General features: G+C 37.4%; 1 protein-coding gene across 5 annotated transcripts in view; it reads left to right on the forward strand.

Moving 5' to 3' along the window:
• Positions 1-17,485, forward strand: part of LOC102695255 (cell adhesion molecule 2) — a 698,483-nt gene that overhangs the window by 537,355 nt on the left and 143,643 nt on the right. For all 5 annotated transcript variants that reach the window (XM_015342014.2, XM_015342016.2, XM_015342017.2 and 2 more), the window contains exon 3: positions 11,381-11,530. In XM_015342014.2, coding sequence (XP_015197500.1) covers positions 11,381-11,530 — 150 coding nt within the window. The remainder of the gene's footprint in view (positions 1-11,380; positions 11,531-17,485) is intronic.

A 17,485-nucleotide genomic window follows, 5' to 3' on the forward strand; every position in this document is an offset into this window, starting at 1 on the left:
AGCAGCCATTTAGCCCATCTAGCTTATTTTTTGTAAATAAGTACCTGTCCTGTTCACTGAAGCATTTCAGTTTTGAATAATCTTACCTAAATGTCTATTAGTGTCCTCTGATTCTAGCTTCATGAACCAAAATTCATAGAGCTTTGCCAATGCTTTTAAGAATATTTGAATAATTGAATAGGGTCCCCTCATAGTTCATATTAAGCATTTTGAAAATCTGAGTGCTTCTAGTACCTCTAATACTTTTCCACTGTATATACTTCTTGCAACAGCATGCAATTATATATGCCACACACTGTAGAATGTCGTTGACTACTTTGATTGGAAACCCCAGAATAAAATGTATTAAATACATCAGCCATTTTGCCTTTTCCTTCTGAACATTTCCCATTTTTATCTCTGACACATTCCTTCCTCCATTAGTATTCTATTTTTGTTGTGTTATGAAACATATTTTCTGTTAGTGCTCTATAACATTTTTAAGTATCTTTTTTAACAGCTTACTTCAAATATGTTAAAGTTCTTCTTCTAAGAAATAATTCATTTTAAAATAATGTCAGCAAATTCTTCCGAAAAGTGTTTAATGCTGCATGAGCCAGAATCAGCCCTTGTTTGGACTTTATCTTTATTTTATATATTGCACAGTGCATAATGTACAGCACATTCTGTACTTATAAAAAATGCAGAAAAAGGCACAACCACAATACAACACATTGTCACTTTATATAAGTTATTTATCATCTTTATCTATGCATAGACATGCTTTCATTTTATCTGTAGTATATACAGTATTCTCTATATGTGTTTATTTTGCCTTAGGTACCCTGACTAGAACCATTACTGCCTATTTTTTGCTGCCTACCAGCAGCTCCAATTCCCATTGTTCTCTCAGGGTGTGAAGTCTTCCAATATACCTCATCATTGCTGATAGCAGTGCACAATTGTTCTTAAAGGGAATGTTAGTCCTGATACATTGATTTTCACTTTTTCTGTTTTTGCTCCCAATGTCTGCTTATTCTCAATAGAAATGCTGGCATTACCACTTTCCTACTGTAAGCCTTCTAGCCTGCATAATATAACCTGTAGCCAATTGAAAGCACACTGAAAGCACACTGATAGATGTTCATTTTCATGTTTTTTGTGTCGGTTTTGTTTTTCATTTTACATATAAATTGCAAATTGTAACAAAATAGCATACATTTTTAAAATGGCTTTCAGAAAATACAGTTTGACCATATCTTACCAGACATAGTGCAACTTGGAGTTATTTTCTGTGATTTCCCTGAACCTTTATACTTTCATTTTAACTTGTAATTTAATCTTTATTAATACATCTACGTTTGGGAATTACAACATATAAAGTATTTTGGTCTCTGTGAAATGGGTTTATTTTTTTATCCCATGGTATGTAGCAAAGATATCAAGTTCTGTCATTTATACCCTGAGAAAAAAAAAAGAGGGTAATGTCATAGCTCAATAGCTGACTAATTTTGTTTAATTAATTACAGAAATAAATGCCAGAATCACCAAGTATTGGCTGTTTTCTCTGGCCCTTTAGTGATCAGAACACTACATCCATGTTTTAAGAATCTAAAGGCTTTGCAATATGAGTAAAGCATTGTTTTACACAATTTACCATGATGCAGTGTACAGTATGTTTTACTTTGTAGTTTGAGTTAGTATCCGCTTGGTCACCTGAACATGTCAGCTTCTCGGCTCCATTGGATCATCTGTTTTAGTGAATAAAGAGGATCAATGAAAAGCCCCGTGATGCATTTACTTTCTTACAAGACACTGTGGGTAATGATTAGTTACCAAATCAAACTGATTACTTTATATGATGCAATTAAGATGATAAAGAATCACTCAATGTAAACTGCTTCCAAAACACTTTCTTCCTTTATGTCCTTGGTAATTTACAGCAATTATACAGATGTACAGAATAAATGCTGTGACCTTAGAAAGTCAAGTATTTGAAAATGTATTTGGATTTTGTCACAATAAAATGGATTATATTTTATATCTTAACATGCTTTATGTACAAATATTTATTTTTTAGTTTTTAAATGTAAAGAAGCAATTAAGTAGAAATGCCTGATAAATGTTTCAAGATGGTACATTGCAGAATTGTGTTTTTTTACATTAATTAGGGGTTGGTGAGGTGGTAAATTGGTAGTTTTTGATTTATGATTAACACCTGCCTGCCATTTATATTGTATTGAAATCCATGTACAGGTCTATTTCATTTGTATTCAAAATCAGTGCAGTTTGCCACTCACATGAGATTTAGAGGGATTTAAATAAGCAACTACAGTATGTGCAGCTGGCAAAACATACTGTATGGCAAAAGCATATGGAGATACTATGTTGCATTTCTTTTCTTATAAAACAGACACTATGAGCAGTTATCAAATCAAGCTAATTGTTGTATATGCTGTAATTAAAACTGTAAGGAAACCAGAAGTGTTTGAACTAAATTGCTTCTAAACACTTGTCTCTGATGTAGGTTTTTTTTCAGATCCAAAAAGTACACTCCTTTTTTCCTTTAGTCTAGAAGAAAGATGTTTGTAGAGCAACACAAGAAAGACACATCATACAGTGGTTTTCTCATTAAATGTTGGCTTGCACGTGGGCTTTTTACTTAACCTAGGAGGGTTTTCTATTAAATGTAATCTGTTCCACAGGCAGTGATTTACACAATTGTCTTCTTGCGTGAAAAAGAAAGCTTTTTCCACATGCACAATAAGTAGAAATGTTTAAAGATTCTTCAGGAGTCTCTCTATGTCTCTCTCTTGCCTTGTCTTAGCAGTGATTTACTCCCAGGTTCTCAAGTCTTCCCTGGGGGGTCCCTAGGGGTGCCAGCTTCGTTTACAAATCATTTCTCATACTGGAAAACCTTTATTCACATTTCTCTTTTCAATCTTGTGCTGGAGGGCAGTTAAAATGTGGAATCATTCCTGCCAATAGACCAGCACTTTCCTTTTAACAGCTGGACCATGCTTAATTTACTCCAGCCGAAACTACACACAAGTAGATAATTAACATGTAGCCCCAGCTTTTATTTTGTAGCCAAAAGCCTCGAGGGCAGAACTTATAATTAATTCCCCAGAACCTTTAAATGCATATTTTCACCGTGTTCTTGTGATATTCAAAATCTAAGCAAAATAAGCACAAAAAAAGGCTGAGCTGATATGAATGGAAAAATTTGACAGAAAGATTCAATAGAGAAGGCAGTGGTTATAAAACCCTGGGGTTGGCAACTAGGTCTGGAAGGATTTTGTTCTGAAAAAGAAGTTACAGTAAATGTCTTCCCAGGACTTCATTTCATTTATCTGCAAATTATTGGATTTTGTCTTGCTTAGACTGCAGTGTAATTACAAAACACACAGTACTTTTTAGAAAAATAGCAGTCTTTTAGGAAGAGCATAGATTAAGGATTGATTGTTTTTTGTCTTTAGAGTACACTCCATTTTACTACTGTATGTCCCCTAAGAAATGGATTCCCAGCTCACACTCCTGCTGGTTTTCATTTCAGCTGAACTCTTAGTTACATAAGTAAACCATTGATTGATCTAATAAGTAGGTTCATCTGAACTTCTTTCTCTGCTTTGACTTTGTGAATATTACATTTATTAAATTTCCAACTTTTGAATTTATAGAAAAACACGCAGAGGTTCTGATTCAATTAAGTAAAGAGTGTCTATAACAAAAACTAGCCGGTGAATGGGTTCAATGGAACAGTTTTGAGAACCCCTGTTTCAAGACACATGCTACTCTTCAAGTTACATAAAAGGTATAGGGTTTTATTCAGCAAGGGCTTTAGTATATACTTTGTGAAATTGATCCACATTAAACACCACGTTTAACACCCCTAATCTTTCACACAGTGCTGTTCAGTTTTATTCTCTTTTTTTTTTACCTTTTAATATTAGTTTAATATTAATTAGGATCTCATTTTAACATCTGATCAACAAGGATGTCAGCTCCTAACAGAATAATGTCCTTGGTTACCGTACCTGGGCATTGGTTTGGAAATTCTGCTTCAAATGAAAAAAAAACATTGCATACCAGTCTACAAACACAACTTAAGATAGCAACCTGATGTTCCCTGAAAATCTCCCATCCCAGTTTTGAGCAGCCCCAGCTTTCCTTAGCTTTTGAGATCTGTAACAATGACACTATAATGTCATAACATTCCTGCCGAGTAACTTTTTTTCTGTAAGACTTGCATGCAATGTAAATGCTTCCAGTTTCAAGAAGTGCTATGGTATGTACATTACTACATCCATATTGCTGTGCGTATTGGGTATTGCTGTGTGTATGGGCTACAGAAAGTGCAACTTTAAACTTTACCTTAAAAATAACATTTGGAATTAATATTATTGTGTGAAACTTTTGTTTCCTTTTTTAGATATAGCTCATTTTCTAAGGAGCTTCTTATACTTTAACTTAATATATCCAATTTCTAACTGCTCTATTCTGTACAGGATACTGAGGAAGCTAGAGCCTATCCAAGCAAGCAATGGGTTCAAGGAGTGATAAAAGCTAGATAGTACACCAGTCCATCACAGGGCAGTCACAGATAAGCACACACACACCAGGGCCAATTTCCCAGAAGCCAATTAACCTACCGGTATGTTTTTAGACTGTGAAACCCCTGTGAACACAGGGAGAACATACAAGCTCCACACAGATAGCACCCCAGGACCCCATCACAGCAAGACAGCAATGTTAACTGCCCTACTTAAGCTACTGTACAGCTGACCATAAATAGAATGAGAAATCAAATGTTCTGTCAGCACATGTCCAGATATGTTATTTTTTCTACTATGTTTTTTTAAGATTGCCCTCTCTATCTGATCAGAAAATATAGAACCATGATTTTCGTTCCATAGCAAAAACGTCCAAAGCAGTTAAGCAAGTATAAGCTCATTGGTTGCAGAAAATTGTTACATTGATGCAGCCACTGCTAAAGTATCTAAGACAACCTGTGCACACTGTCAACCCAAAGATCATATACATCAAGCAAATATGGCGACTGGCAGGTGCTGTTTAGTAATAACCTTTTCCTTCTCTATTTCCATCCATCCATTTTCTAACCGCCATTATCCAATGTAGGGTCACAAGGGAGCCAGAACCTATTCCAACAAGCAATGGGTGCAAGGCAGGATATATCACACACAGACACTAACATGCACACAATCACACCAGTGCCAATTAACCTATCAGTATGTCACTGGACTGTGGGAGGAAACGAAAAGCACCTGGAACATGTGGAGAACATTCAACTTCCATGCAGATAGCACCCTAGAAAGTGAACCTAGGGCCCAAGTCCTCTGAGGCAGTAATGCTAACCCATCATGCAACCACTTTACTATTCATAAATGAGTAATCCAATACAATCCTGTTTTCTGAACTTTGGTAGATCCTCCTTATTAGATAGCATGGCATCTGAGAACCTTCGTGCCATTTTTACTATTATTATGCCATATACAGTAGTTATAAAACTGTTACAGAACAGTGTTTGGTAAATTGCAGAGAATTGCAAAGCAGGTCTAAGACTGCACCAACCATATTAATGTAATAATTGTCCCACTCTAAATTATTTCCTAACCTGCTTCTAGTGACTGGATTCTCATTATGTCTAAACCTTATGGCAGGAGAGTGAACTATGCTGCTTCTTTCTTAACCTAACCTAGGAAGGGGAGAGCGAACCAACCTTTACCCTCTTAACCCTATGGGATACGCTGCCTCTCTCCTCTGAAATATATGGAAAATATTTCAGTTGGTGGCTGAACTGCCAGCCCTCCCTTCTCTGCCAAGTACCTTCTCTCTTCCCTGTTCTAACTGATAACGCTTAAGCTGCACTCACTGTGACTAAACCAATTTCATTAATAGACAATTAGATAACTTCCCCTGTGTTCTTCACCTATTTTAATAGATGACTAATAAAATTCAGTTGCAGTAAATTTCTATCTTGTAACCTCGTGTAAATGCCTGCACTTATTTTCTCTCCAAAATGGTCTTTAAGCTTCCCACCCACAGCTCAAACTGATATAGACAGTTTAGAGAGACAGGTGGTCCATTATATGAACCCATTTGAAATAGCTGGTTGCTGTTATGGCAGGAGTGATTTAAGACTAAAATGGAATGCGTGCAGTTAGAAAGGATGGGTTACTTGGGGTCACTATGTCAAAATTACTTGAATATGAACTGGAATGCTTGGGATTAATGTTGCATTCTAAAGTAATGGTTAATTAGTCAGTAAAACAACTCAAGATAGATACTGTATGCTTATTTTAGTTGTTTTAAGAATATAGATATTTAACTCAGTAATATAAAATATTTGTAAATATTTCCCAGAGATGATATAACCATACTAGTAATGCAATTGTTATGTAGGCAATAAAACTATTTAAAACTATTTAAGATCTCTTGCGTTTATACATCTTTGTGGTACTTAAAATCATGAGTTTGTAAAGTTACTAAATCATTGGCATTACTTACAAAGAAAAGCGATATCCAATCCAATAACACCCATTATTACATGATTACGTTTATTCTACATGCACACAAAGGTATAAAGCTTTCAGAGTGACTGTCATTTTAAACATTTGAGCTTTGCCAGCCTGGAAAACATTCACGAGATTGATTCCAGAGATGCAAATCAGAGCTTTAGATATGCTACATGCCAGACTACAGGTGCCTGAGGTTAACAAAAGTGCACTGTCACCATCCAGCTGTTACAATACTTTGGAAATATTACAGAAGGACAGGCAGCATTAGGGACTGCCCCTATTCTTGTCAGTCACACTAACAAAGAAGCTCACCCAGCTGATGTGTTGACGTTCGTTCTGAAGCTGTTTTCAGACATCGTCAACATTTTACACCCATCTCAACATGACAAGCAGGGGCTCCTGTGGCTGGAATAGCTGTCACAGTACCTCCAGTATCCCAGACCTTCTGTAGCTGGCCTTGTCACCTGGTATGCATCAATTAAGCACCTCAGGGAAATGAGTGGATTGAGGCTGCAGTGGTGCTTCCTGCCGTGTCAGCTGTCAGTGTCACTGTTGTGCAGCATTTGTTGTTGCTGTTCATTTTCCTACTACTGGCATAGGTTAATCACAACCCATAACCGTCATGGGTGTTAATACACCTCCTACCTTGCAAACTTGAGCTGCATACATACAGGATATATATTTGTAGATAGAAGGGCTTTATTTCCATTAATTCTCCAGAAATGCCTCTTTCTGGTTAAAGGAAAGCTAGGATTGCCAACTGTTCAGTTTTTATATAGACAGTCCCGTTGTTAGCAGCCAGTCAGCAGCAATAAACCAGCCTCAATGGCCTGATTTTAAGAGACACGGCACTATCAACAGCCTTACTTTACATTATTTCCTAAAAGATTTACATATATCCTATTAGACCTCTATGATTTGGTAACTCAATATCTTACTTTAATGTTATAACATAACAACATTGGATAAGAAAACAATAATTTGTTATTCTAAATAAAGTACATAATTACCTTTTTTCAGATTTAGACAACAAATTATATTGTATTATAAAGGTTCATTTTTATGTTTTATACAAAAGATTTACTTTTTTCACACAGGTGCCCTTTATCATTTGATGTGATTTTTGTGATCTTCTCTCCACAGTGAGCACTACTCCATGCTTCAGTGCCTAGCTGCCCCCTCTGGGAGCCTTAGTAAAGAAAGTTCATTGAATCCTAGAGCTTGGATATGTAGAAGGACCCTCATTTCTCTCAACCTCTGCTGACCTTAATACTAAAGAGAGGAACAACTAATCCTCTGCAGCTAACAGGCTGAGCTGAGCTTGGTGTTTGAATGACAGAACTGTGATACAATCACATAACCCTCTGAGGTAGGGAATCAATACACATGTGGACGTCTGATTAGACAAACTGAAGGCAGCAAGAGTAATGTTTTTCAAAGCTATAAACCATATACCCTTAGTGCACATGGTGTAAATTACACTATTTTTAGATGTAAATCCTGAAATTATTTTCAGATTTTGGGTCATTGTTTTTTTTATCCAGCACTATTTATCAAAAATAATAAAACATTGCATTGCGGATGACATTGTGGTACAGTGGTTAGCATTGCTGCCTCTTAGTGCTGGGGCCTTGGGTTCAGTTCCTGGTGTGCTATATGCGTGGGGTTTGTATGTTCTTCCTGCGCTCATGTGTTTTGTCTCCAGGTGCTCTGGTTTCCACTTACAGTCCAAAGACAACAGACAGGCTTCCTGTCCAGAGTGTATCCTGCCTTACATCCCTTGATTGCTCGGATAGGCTCCGTCTCCCCCATTATTATGCATTGAATAAATTGCTTGCATTTATATAGCGCTTTTCTGGACACTCCACTCAAAGCGCTTTACAGGTAATGGGGACTCCCCTCCACCACCACCAATGTGCAGCATCCACCTGGATGATGCGACAGCAGCCATAGTGCGCCAGAACGCTCACCACACATCAGCTATCAGTGGGGAGGAGAGCAGAGTAATTAAGCCAATTTATAGAGGGGGATTGTTAGGAGGCCATGATTGATAAAGGCCGATGGGAAATTTGGCCAGGACGCCGGGGTCCATCAATGGATAGATGGGTGTAATATAATAATTTACTTCCAATTTATATTTAAACAAAGAGTTTTGGGAGTCCTAAACAAGCTACCCAGCCATGATGATGAAGCTGAAACCCCGGCTTCTCCCATTAAATGGGTAGATAAGATCACCAGATGATTTAGCTGCTAAAACCCAAATGGGCTAGATGAACCAAATGTCCTCCTCGGTTATTGTAAACATTCTTATGTTGTTATTCATTATTACACTACATCATTAGCTCTGGGCCAGTCCTTGATGGTGCCCATGTTCTGGAAGCAAGTCCTCACAAGCCTGTTCCGTGGCAATTACTAATGCAGCCACTCCTGCACTTTTGAAACAAGAAAGCAAGTCGGGTTTAGAGAGGAGAGGGCAAATTCAATTTGTTGAATTAACAGATACCTTCAAAAATCTACTTATATTATTTATTAGTTTTATTGAGAGATGAAAGTCACAGCAAGGCATGGAATCACAGGGTTTCCAGAGCTTCCTTTATAGTCTCTGCGAAGCCTTTTGATATTGAAATAAGGAGACATTTAAAGGCAATATTCAACCAATCCCTACTTGAAAATACAAGAACATATACAAATTACTGTATGTACAACATATGCACAATATATACAGGGCATACACATGTCCCCTTAAGCAAGCCTGTTGGTTGATGTAACTTGCAGTGTAAAAACAGCCCAGTGCCCGGGGGCAGAGAATTTCTATGACCTGTTATTATTACCAGGGCACCATCCCCATGTGAAAGACTGAAATGTCTTTCCGATTTATATGACCTTCACTTACGGTGGTTAATCATTTAGAGTCTCTCAGTGGGCCAGATAAGAAGTGTTTACTATATGTAATTTGGGACAAGCAGGCCCCATAGAGTATAAAATGTTTCCAACTTAAAGTTCAGGGTGGGTTACGTGATGTTGCTGTTATACCATCTTTTCTATTCACTTTGTTTTGGGATATGCCGACATGTTACCTAAGGTTGATGTAACATTTACAGCACTGGGTGACCTTAATTTTCCCATTTTGTGATAGTCATTTCTTTTATTTCCTCGAGAGGCAACCAAGACAAAAAAGAAAAACTTAATGAGTTTCACATTTATTTGCAATATATAGACCTGTTACACTTTTTGTTTAATGCTGAATGTGAGTTTATTAAGATAGCTGTTAAAAATGCTTTGAATTATATTGAATTACTACAGTAAGTACAATATCAAAGCTGATATATTTGTGGTATTTTTACAAAAGGGCAAACTAGGCAGCAGCTCTAATGGAATGTGTTATTTTGCTTGTTTTTAGTCTTTAAAACATTCTGTAGTTAGGGAAACCCAAAACACTGAAGTAAGACTTCTAGAAAGTAATTAAAAGACTTCAGATGAATAAACCCTTTCAAATATTTCAAAATGAAAGCTTTATGATTATGAGAATTTTATCCCTGTGTTCTCCATCATGAATTGCTGTACTTATGCATCATCTTGGTGCGAAGAGCCGTATGTTTGGGATTATGTGCCAATTTACCACCCAGTTGCAAAAGCAGACACTTAAATGCAGAACATAACCGACACTAATTGGGCCATGCTGCCAATTAGAGGCACAGAACAATGAGACAAAGAATAGCTGCAAAGTAGCACCCTTGTTTCACACTGAATTCATAAGAAACTGTTCTTTCTTGCTTGTGCTCACTCTTGTTGTTTGACTGCTGTGATTTAGAATTTCCGTGATGCTTTTACCTTACACCTATTCCATTTCTCTTGCTTTTAGATTAACATTATGCTTATAGTGTGCCTTGCTGTGCTGTATCCCCATGCTTCTGTTATGCCTGTCTCTTATGATGAACTCCTGAGCATTTGAGTTAAACACTTTCTATAGCCGTGTCTGTTGCATGGCTCAGAGAGTTTTGGAGCTTTAGACACGCTGACAGCGTGTTTGATTTCGAGCCACGCAATCCCAGTTCAATTCTCTGAAACTGTCCTTAATAGAAAACTAAGGATGCTGACACACCATTTTAGCAGTTCCTTACATTATGCATTGTCATGCTGTCCCCTTGCATTACTGATTTTTTGTTTTTCATTTTTCTCTGTAAACTGCCATCAACCTTTTTAAGGAATGTAAACTCACTGACTTGTTTTTCTCTTTCTTTATTGACACAGTTCTCACTGCTGGTGTAATTGCTCTGTTGACTTATTTGTCTCCCTTCAACTGAAAAGTATAATTCAATCACCATGTTAACATGGTTACATTTAAAGTAATTGAAGGGTAGTTTGCTGACTAGCTCAGGTGGATGTTGACAGTGTAGACATAGTGAAAGGATCTGAAGCAATCAGTGAAAATAACTGGTAAAGAGATAAACACCCACTCCCTTATGGTTAATAATATCCTTCACAAAGTTTTCACTCTGAATATACATTCCCTGACTGTATTGTTTAGAAAAGTGTTCTGATTTTCCATTGGGAAAAACAGGTCTTTACCTGTACAAAAGAATCATATTTTATTTAATTATTTTGATCCAAAAAAGTTTTTCTTTGCTTGAAGTCATTGTAATGATACAGTACATCTGTTAGTTATAAGTGGAAAATTTACAGTATGTGCTAGAAATGCCCTGTGTTAGTTTTGAAATAGATGCATTCTTAACCTTTTCTTTGAGACTTACTGTAGCTGTGAGGGAGACTCATGATAATATCTCTCTCTTTTATAGCATGAATACTAAAAACACAACAGGTTACTATATTTTGTATCTTTCTTTTCTCTCTCTCTGTCACAGGAGGCCAAGGGCAGTTTCCAATTACTCAGAATGTGACAGTCACAGAAGGAGGAACGGTAAACCTGACCTGCCGGGTGGATCACAATGACAACACTTCCCTCCAGTGGTCAAATCCAGCTCAACAGACTCTCTATTTTGGTGATAAGAAAGGTTAGTGTGCTGGTTTCTACCCAGTTGTTCCTTTCTGTGTCATAAACCTAATTTCCTTTCAGTTTGTTGTTGTTCTTAGTTTGCGACATGTATTAGACAAAGGAGAAGAGCAAAGCCCAAGAGAAAGCATTTGCAACTGTACCACTGTAATGTAAAATGTTTAGCTTTCTGAGGAATCCTCACAATAAGGGTTTGTGATTTTAAGTGCAACACAACTGCATTTATATCAGTACTTTACTGTCAGAGTCGAAGATGCCTTTAGTTCTGTCTTGACTGGCAAACATAATTTCAGTGTCTTCCCTGTAAACAATAATTTCTGTCATTCCACCTACAGTACATGACAAAAGCCTGTTTCCGCTCTTGGCAGGTTTAGTTGTCTTTTTAAAAGCAAATAAAACTGATTTGCATGTTAGTTTAGTCACGCTCTATCTCCCCTCACTGAACACCTCACCATTTGTGGTTGCCATCACCTTGCAGAATAGTTTTTTGATAAAATGAAATTGGTCCATGATGGATGCCAGTAATTCAAAACCATCATGCTGTTTTAAGTATCGTAGGTCATAGAAATAGGTGATATTCGTATACCACTACATTAAAAAGACAATTATGCAGTTTGTAAAGTTTGCATTACAAATGTACTGATTTAAAGAAAATGATTATGCCTGCTTTTAGAGATGTGCTTCTGTCGAGATAACATCAAACAGGTATAGATTTGTATGTGGTCACACAACAAAAGCAGAATGTCTCATAGATTAGCTTCAATCACAAAGCCACTCAGAATATCCGGCTTCCATCAGAGTTGAAGCAAGATGACTTGCTCTGGCATTCTAGTACATGCCTTGCATTTTATTAGTTCTTTTGTCCTAATACTGCAAAAACTTTGGTAAACAGTCAGATCACCATGTTTCATATCTGCACTTCTTGTTTTTCCATGGCAGTCATCACAAACCACATCATCTCCTGTAATGATAAAAAGGGAGAGGTATTTTTCTGTCTTCTTAACTTTAAACTTTAACACATGCAAACCTGGCATTACTGTACATGACATGATCATTGAGCTATTATGCAAGTCAAAGAGGTGACAGGCATCTGAGTCACAAATGAAACCAATTTATTTTAAATCTGTTATTAGACGTTGTCCCTGATCATGCAATCATTGAGTTTCTTTCTGAAAGTTTATTGTCAAAGCTCAGAAGCCCTGTCATGTAGTTTGTGATGGCTGAGCATAAATGACGCAATGGGAAATGTAAAATGACAGGAAGACGGGGTTAGTCTTGCACTGGTGGATTGAGGCCTGCTTATAGCTGTGCCTGCAGAAATGCCATGCACATTTACAGCTGCTCGAGTTGAGTGTTACATCCCCAAAGAAAGCGAAAGATTACTTGTCCCCACAAAAAAAACAAGAAGTAGGACAGCAAGGTGATTAATGTTGCAAACTTATAACAAATTATATTTCTATCAGACACTTGATAAATGAACTCAATGTGGGGAAGAAATAGAGCAGGTGGCCCTGTAGGAAGAAAGAGACAAGAGTACAGCGCACTTCTTATTATACTGCCCTATGGGACTGAAGGCTTAGCACAGACTTGTGAGACTGGTGCTTCCAGTGCTGAGCCTACCTGAGGGACCCCTTTATCAATGTTGCATAAAGGAAGGTCCAAAGTCTCTGGTGATTTCTTCCCGTACTTTCACTTTCAGTATTTATCAGAAGAAGAAGAGGTGTATCAATATTTTTTTTTTTACGTTTCACCTCCTGCACTGATTTTACTAGATGGCCATTGGTGATTCTGAAGTTTTCGTTAACTTCAAGAAATATTACAATATCATAGTTGCTGAAATAATATTTATAAGAAATATTTTTTGCTTACCCTTGAGAATTAACTTGTGTATGTGAAAGCTCTTCCTGAAGTCTTGAAGAATGATTGTTAAAGCCTTGCAGCAAATGAGAATGAAGAAGCTCATTAGTTAGCACCAGGGGGCGATGTCATTGGTATTGGTATGAAAATTAGTTTAGTCCTGAAGTTCTCTGTTAATGCAGAAATTAATTTACATGTTAGAGATACCCATTTTGCTTATTTTCAATCATTGTATGTGTATTACTTCACTTTAATGAAAAAAACTCATTATATCTTACCACAATAAAAATAATAAAAGATTAAAAGAGATTCCTTGCTCCTGTTTATTTATTAATCTACTGTACCAAAAGGTGCACATTCAAATGTTGTAAAACCATCAAATAGATAAAAGAATCTTGGAGCTATTTTGGATGTATTAAAAGAAAGTAAATCTATTTAAAAAATGTGTGAATCCTTTTGTTATCACTGAACAAAAAACATAACAAAAAAGTATTTTTCTTCAGCTTTCTATAATTCAAAGCGTACCCTGGAATTTTTTCTATTACTTGGAAATGTTTCCCCAAAAAGCCCCAATCTAGTATCAATAGATGCTTGCAGAAGCTGGTTGAGGTCCAATACTACACATAAAAGAATAAAGAGAATTAGTTTCATTTTAATTAGGGAGGATTACAGGGGCGGATTAAGGTGATCAGAGGCCCCTAGGCTACACGTTGTGTAGGCCCCCCTACCCATCCCAATTACAAGCGAGAGAAAAATATTGTAATATACCAGTATACCAATATACCTGACTCTGTAACAGCTTTTTTCCACAGGCTGTCAGGCTCCTCAACACCCAGGCACCTACTATGCCTACTCCAAATCTGGAAACTTAGTTATTTTTTGCCTAATGTCAGACATACTGTCTGATGTATTCTTTGCACAACTTTTGCACAATCCTTAAAGTAAATTGCACCATGCACATTGCACTTTATGTACCCTGTACCCTGTCAGAAAATGTCTATGTCAGCATTGTCTTTAGCATTGTCTTGTCAGAGTCTTGTCTGTATTGGCACCATAGACCTGGAGAACGATATCTCGCTCCTCTGTATACTTGTATATGGCTGGAATAACAAATAAACGTGAATTGAACTGAGCTGAACTGAACTGAACTGAACTAATAATTCAGTGACCCGTTTGGAGTAAGAGAGTGCTACCATTGATTCAAACAAAATATGATGCTGCACACACCGGGAACATGCACACACACTACTATAGCCTGTAAATTAATGTAAGTACAGCACTGCAACCAATAAATCAGATTTACAGCCAATCTACGAGCTGGCTCGTCATCATGATCTGTGTTGATGTGATGTGCGCCTAGGCTAGAGCTAGCTGCAGCTAACCTCTCAACCTCGGTTATTGTGTCACTGGCTGCAAAGTTAGCAGTAAACTCGGCATAGGGGTCTGGCTCAGGCTGACTGGATGACTATCTAGGCTGACTGGATGACCAGTCAATCCGGGAACTTTTTAAGAAGATCCTGCTCACGCTGATCTTTTAACCATTGTGCTTTTTATTTTTACACCCCACTAATATATTGTAACGGATACGGCCAACATACAGGTTATACGAGCTGGTTGCAGCATGGTGACGGCACTGCTCTCTACTTCCCTCCGCATAACAGGGATGTTGGCCACCAGGACAAGTGAAGGTCTCCTTCAGCTCAGCCGACAAGACCCCTGTTGAGCAACACCAGAGACCTGGGTTTGAGCCCATGCAGTGAAGGCAAAAGCCAGAGAACTTGAACTTGTTACAATATTTTCTAGCCCACATTTTGATGCTAACCACTGTAAACTTGCACCAGTGATGATCCACTGAATGACACAACAGTGATATTAAATCATGCAAAATAAATTTGATCTGCATCTAACCAATCGGTTCACAAATTATTTAACGTTTTTATGGACCAATGGGAGCCCACAGGTCTGTTACAAAACTAAAAAAAACAATAATTCTGGCAAATCAGGGGCCCCTGATTATTCTGGGCCTCTAGGCTACAGCCTTTGCTAGCCTGTTCGTTAATCCGCCCCAGGGAAGGAAATATGTTTAAGAGCACAGTTTGATCCATGTTTCCTGCAGCACTGCTGTCAAATAATAAACTCCACTCGTAAACCCCACCAAGTGGTTATCTGATCATCAGAAGATGACTTCTTCTTTTGCTAGATTACTGCTAAAAGAAAGTGAGGGTTGAAAATGAATGAAACGTCATTAAAATCCATCAAATAATAAACACATTTTCCAATGATTCCCTTTTAAATCCCACTTGAAAAATATCAAGGTTAGTTTTTCAAAACTCCAGCATTAACAACAAGAACAATGGATCTCATGTCTTAACTCTCGATCTATCTGATAAAAACCTCATATAAAGGCTGCTGATAAGCGCTATCTGAAACAGAGATATATTCGGGATATTGTTTGAAATTTAGTTGCTTTGCCGTAAGTTCAGCCATAGTACCTGTCTGAGAAGTCAAAAGTTTCCTAATGGGTCTCATTACTACCATCATGTGTGCTCTGTACCCTCAGGGAGTAACTTACTCCTTTTTAATGTGATGCGGGATTGCTCAGATATAGTTATGTTTTCAGAGAGGGTTACTTCACTCTTTTTGAGCAAAAAAATCCCTTCTACTTTGGTCTAATTTTCTCGACTGACGGCTCATCACTAAATGTATCTGTGCAACAGAGGCAGATTTGACTGGCTGGCATTGCTGCTCCCGCAAAGATAAGCACTCAGTGCTGGCAGCCTTTTCATTCCCTTCCATGCCATCAGTGCCCCCCCCTCTTTTCTTGATGTAGTGTACTGTATATAGAGCTCCATTGTGTAAGTACATAGGTCCAGGGAGCACACTGTCCAAGGCTGGGTACTTCTTGCGTTTAGATTTTCTTATCTCAAGGTGATTGTGTGTTCTCTGTTCTCGGGAAGGGTGGAGATTGCCCCTTGGGCAAAAAAGATGGTGTGAGCAGGTGTTAATGGGAGTTCATCTGTGGAAGAGGTTTGAGAAATGGAGTCAAAGTGGCACAATAAAAAAGGGGAATATCCTTTTTTTCTTGCTAAATTTTTTGCTATGTAGAAAAGAACTGATAGAAACAGATGGATTTCTTTTGTTTCTTTGATTTGAGTTTATTCTAATCATGTAGCTGCAGTCACACTGAGTTCATTTATCATAAAAACTGGTCAATACTCTATTTCTGGGTTAAATTATATCTCAATATCAATATATCCACTCTTTCTGTGACTTGCTGGAAGGCCTCTGGTATGAGGCTGTTTCTGTAGTCTGTGGAGCGTAGAGTGTACCATAGAAATTTCAGTCCACCTTTCCTGTTCACCTAAGCAGCCATTATCAAATACCACTGACACTTGTGTCATTTCCTGAGAACTAATTGAATATCATAGGGTGTAAATGGAAGAGACTCTTGTTCTCATCATGTAATGACAAATATTGGGCCTGTAGGACTATATAGTCTCAGTGGTAGTTCTTCCTGCCTTCTCCCACAAGTAAGGAAGCTTAGTCAATCCATTTTTTCTATTTTGCTATTGAAAGAGAGGTAGCATTTGTAATCAGCAACTTTTGGCTGCTGCAGAAGTTAAATTGTGCAGTAAGTTGAAAAGCAAATGGCAAGGATCTTGAACTGTGGTAAAAATGATGATTTCACAATTTTTTAAGTTATGCATGTTGCTAAAATCATGTTTTCGCTGTTAAATGCACATTCTAAAATTCACCATATGCTTCTGTTGTGTACAGTATTTGTATTCAACCCTTCCTGTGGTTATGGAGGAAAGATATTTTTGTTTGCAATATTGGGCTTAATTTAATGGAGATTTTTTCATTAAGATGCTTCAGAAAGTTCCTTTTACTTCAGAAAAGGCTAAAGGTTGTTCTGTTAAAAGTACAGTATGTATCTAAAGTAAAGGTCTATCCAATACCTTTATGATAATACTAAGGCTTAGGATGCAAAGTAAGACTATATTCACAGGTATATGGGTTTTAATTGAGCACTACATTAACAGAAGAAAAACAAACTACTATTAGCAGCTAAGACTTTCACACTATTAAATTCATTTAA

This window comes from Lepisosteus oculatus, chromosome 5 (genome assembly GCF_040954835.1).
Source record: "Lepisosteus oculatus isolate fLepOcu1 chromosome 5, fLepOcu1.hap2, whole genome shotgun sequence".
Lineage (NCBI taxonomy): Eukaryota > Metazoa > Chordata > Actinopteri > Semionotiformes > Lepisosteidae > Lepisosteus > Lepisosteus oculatus.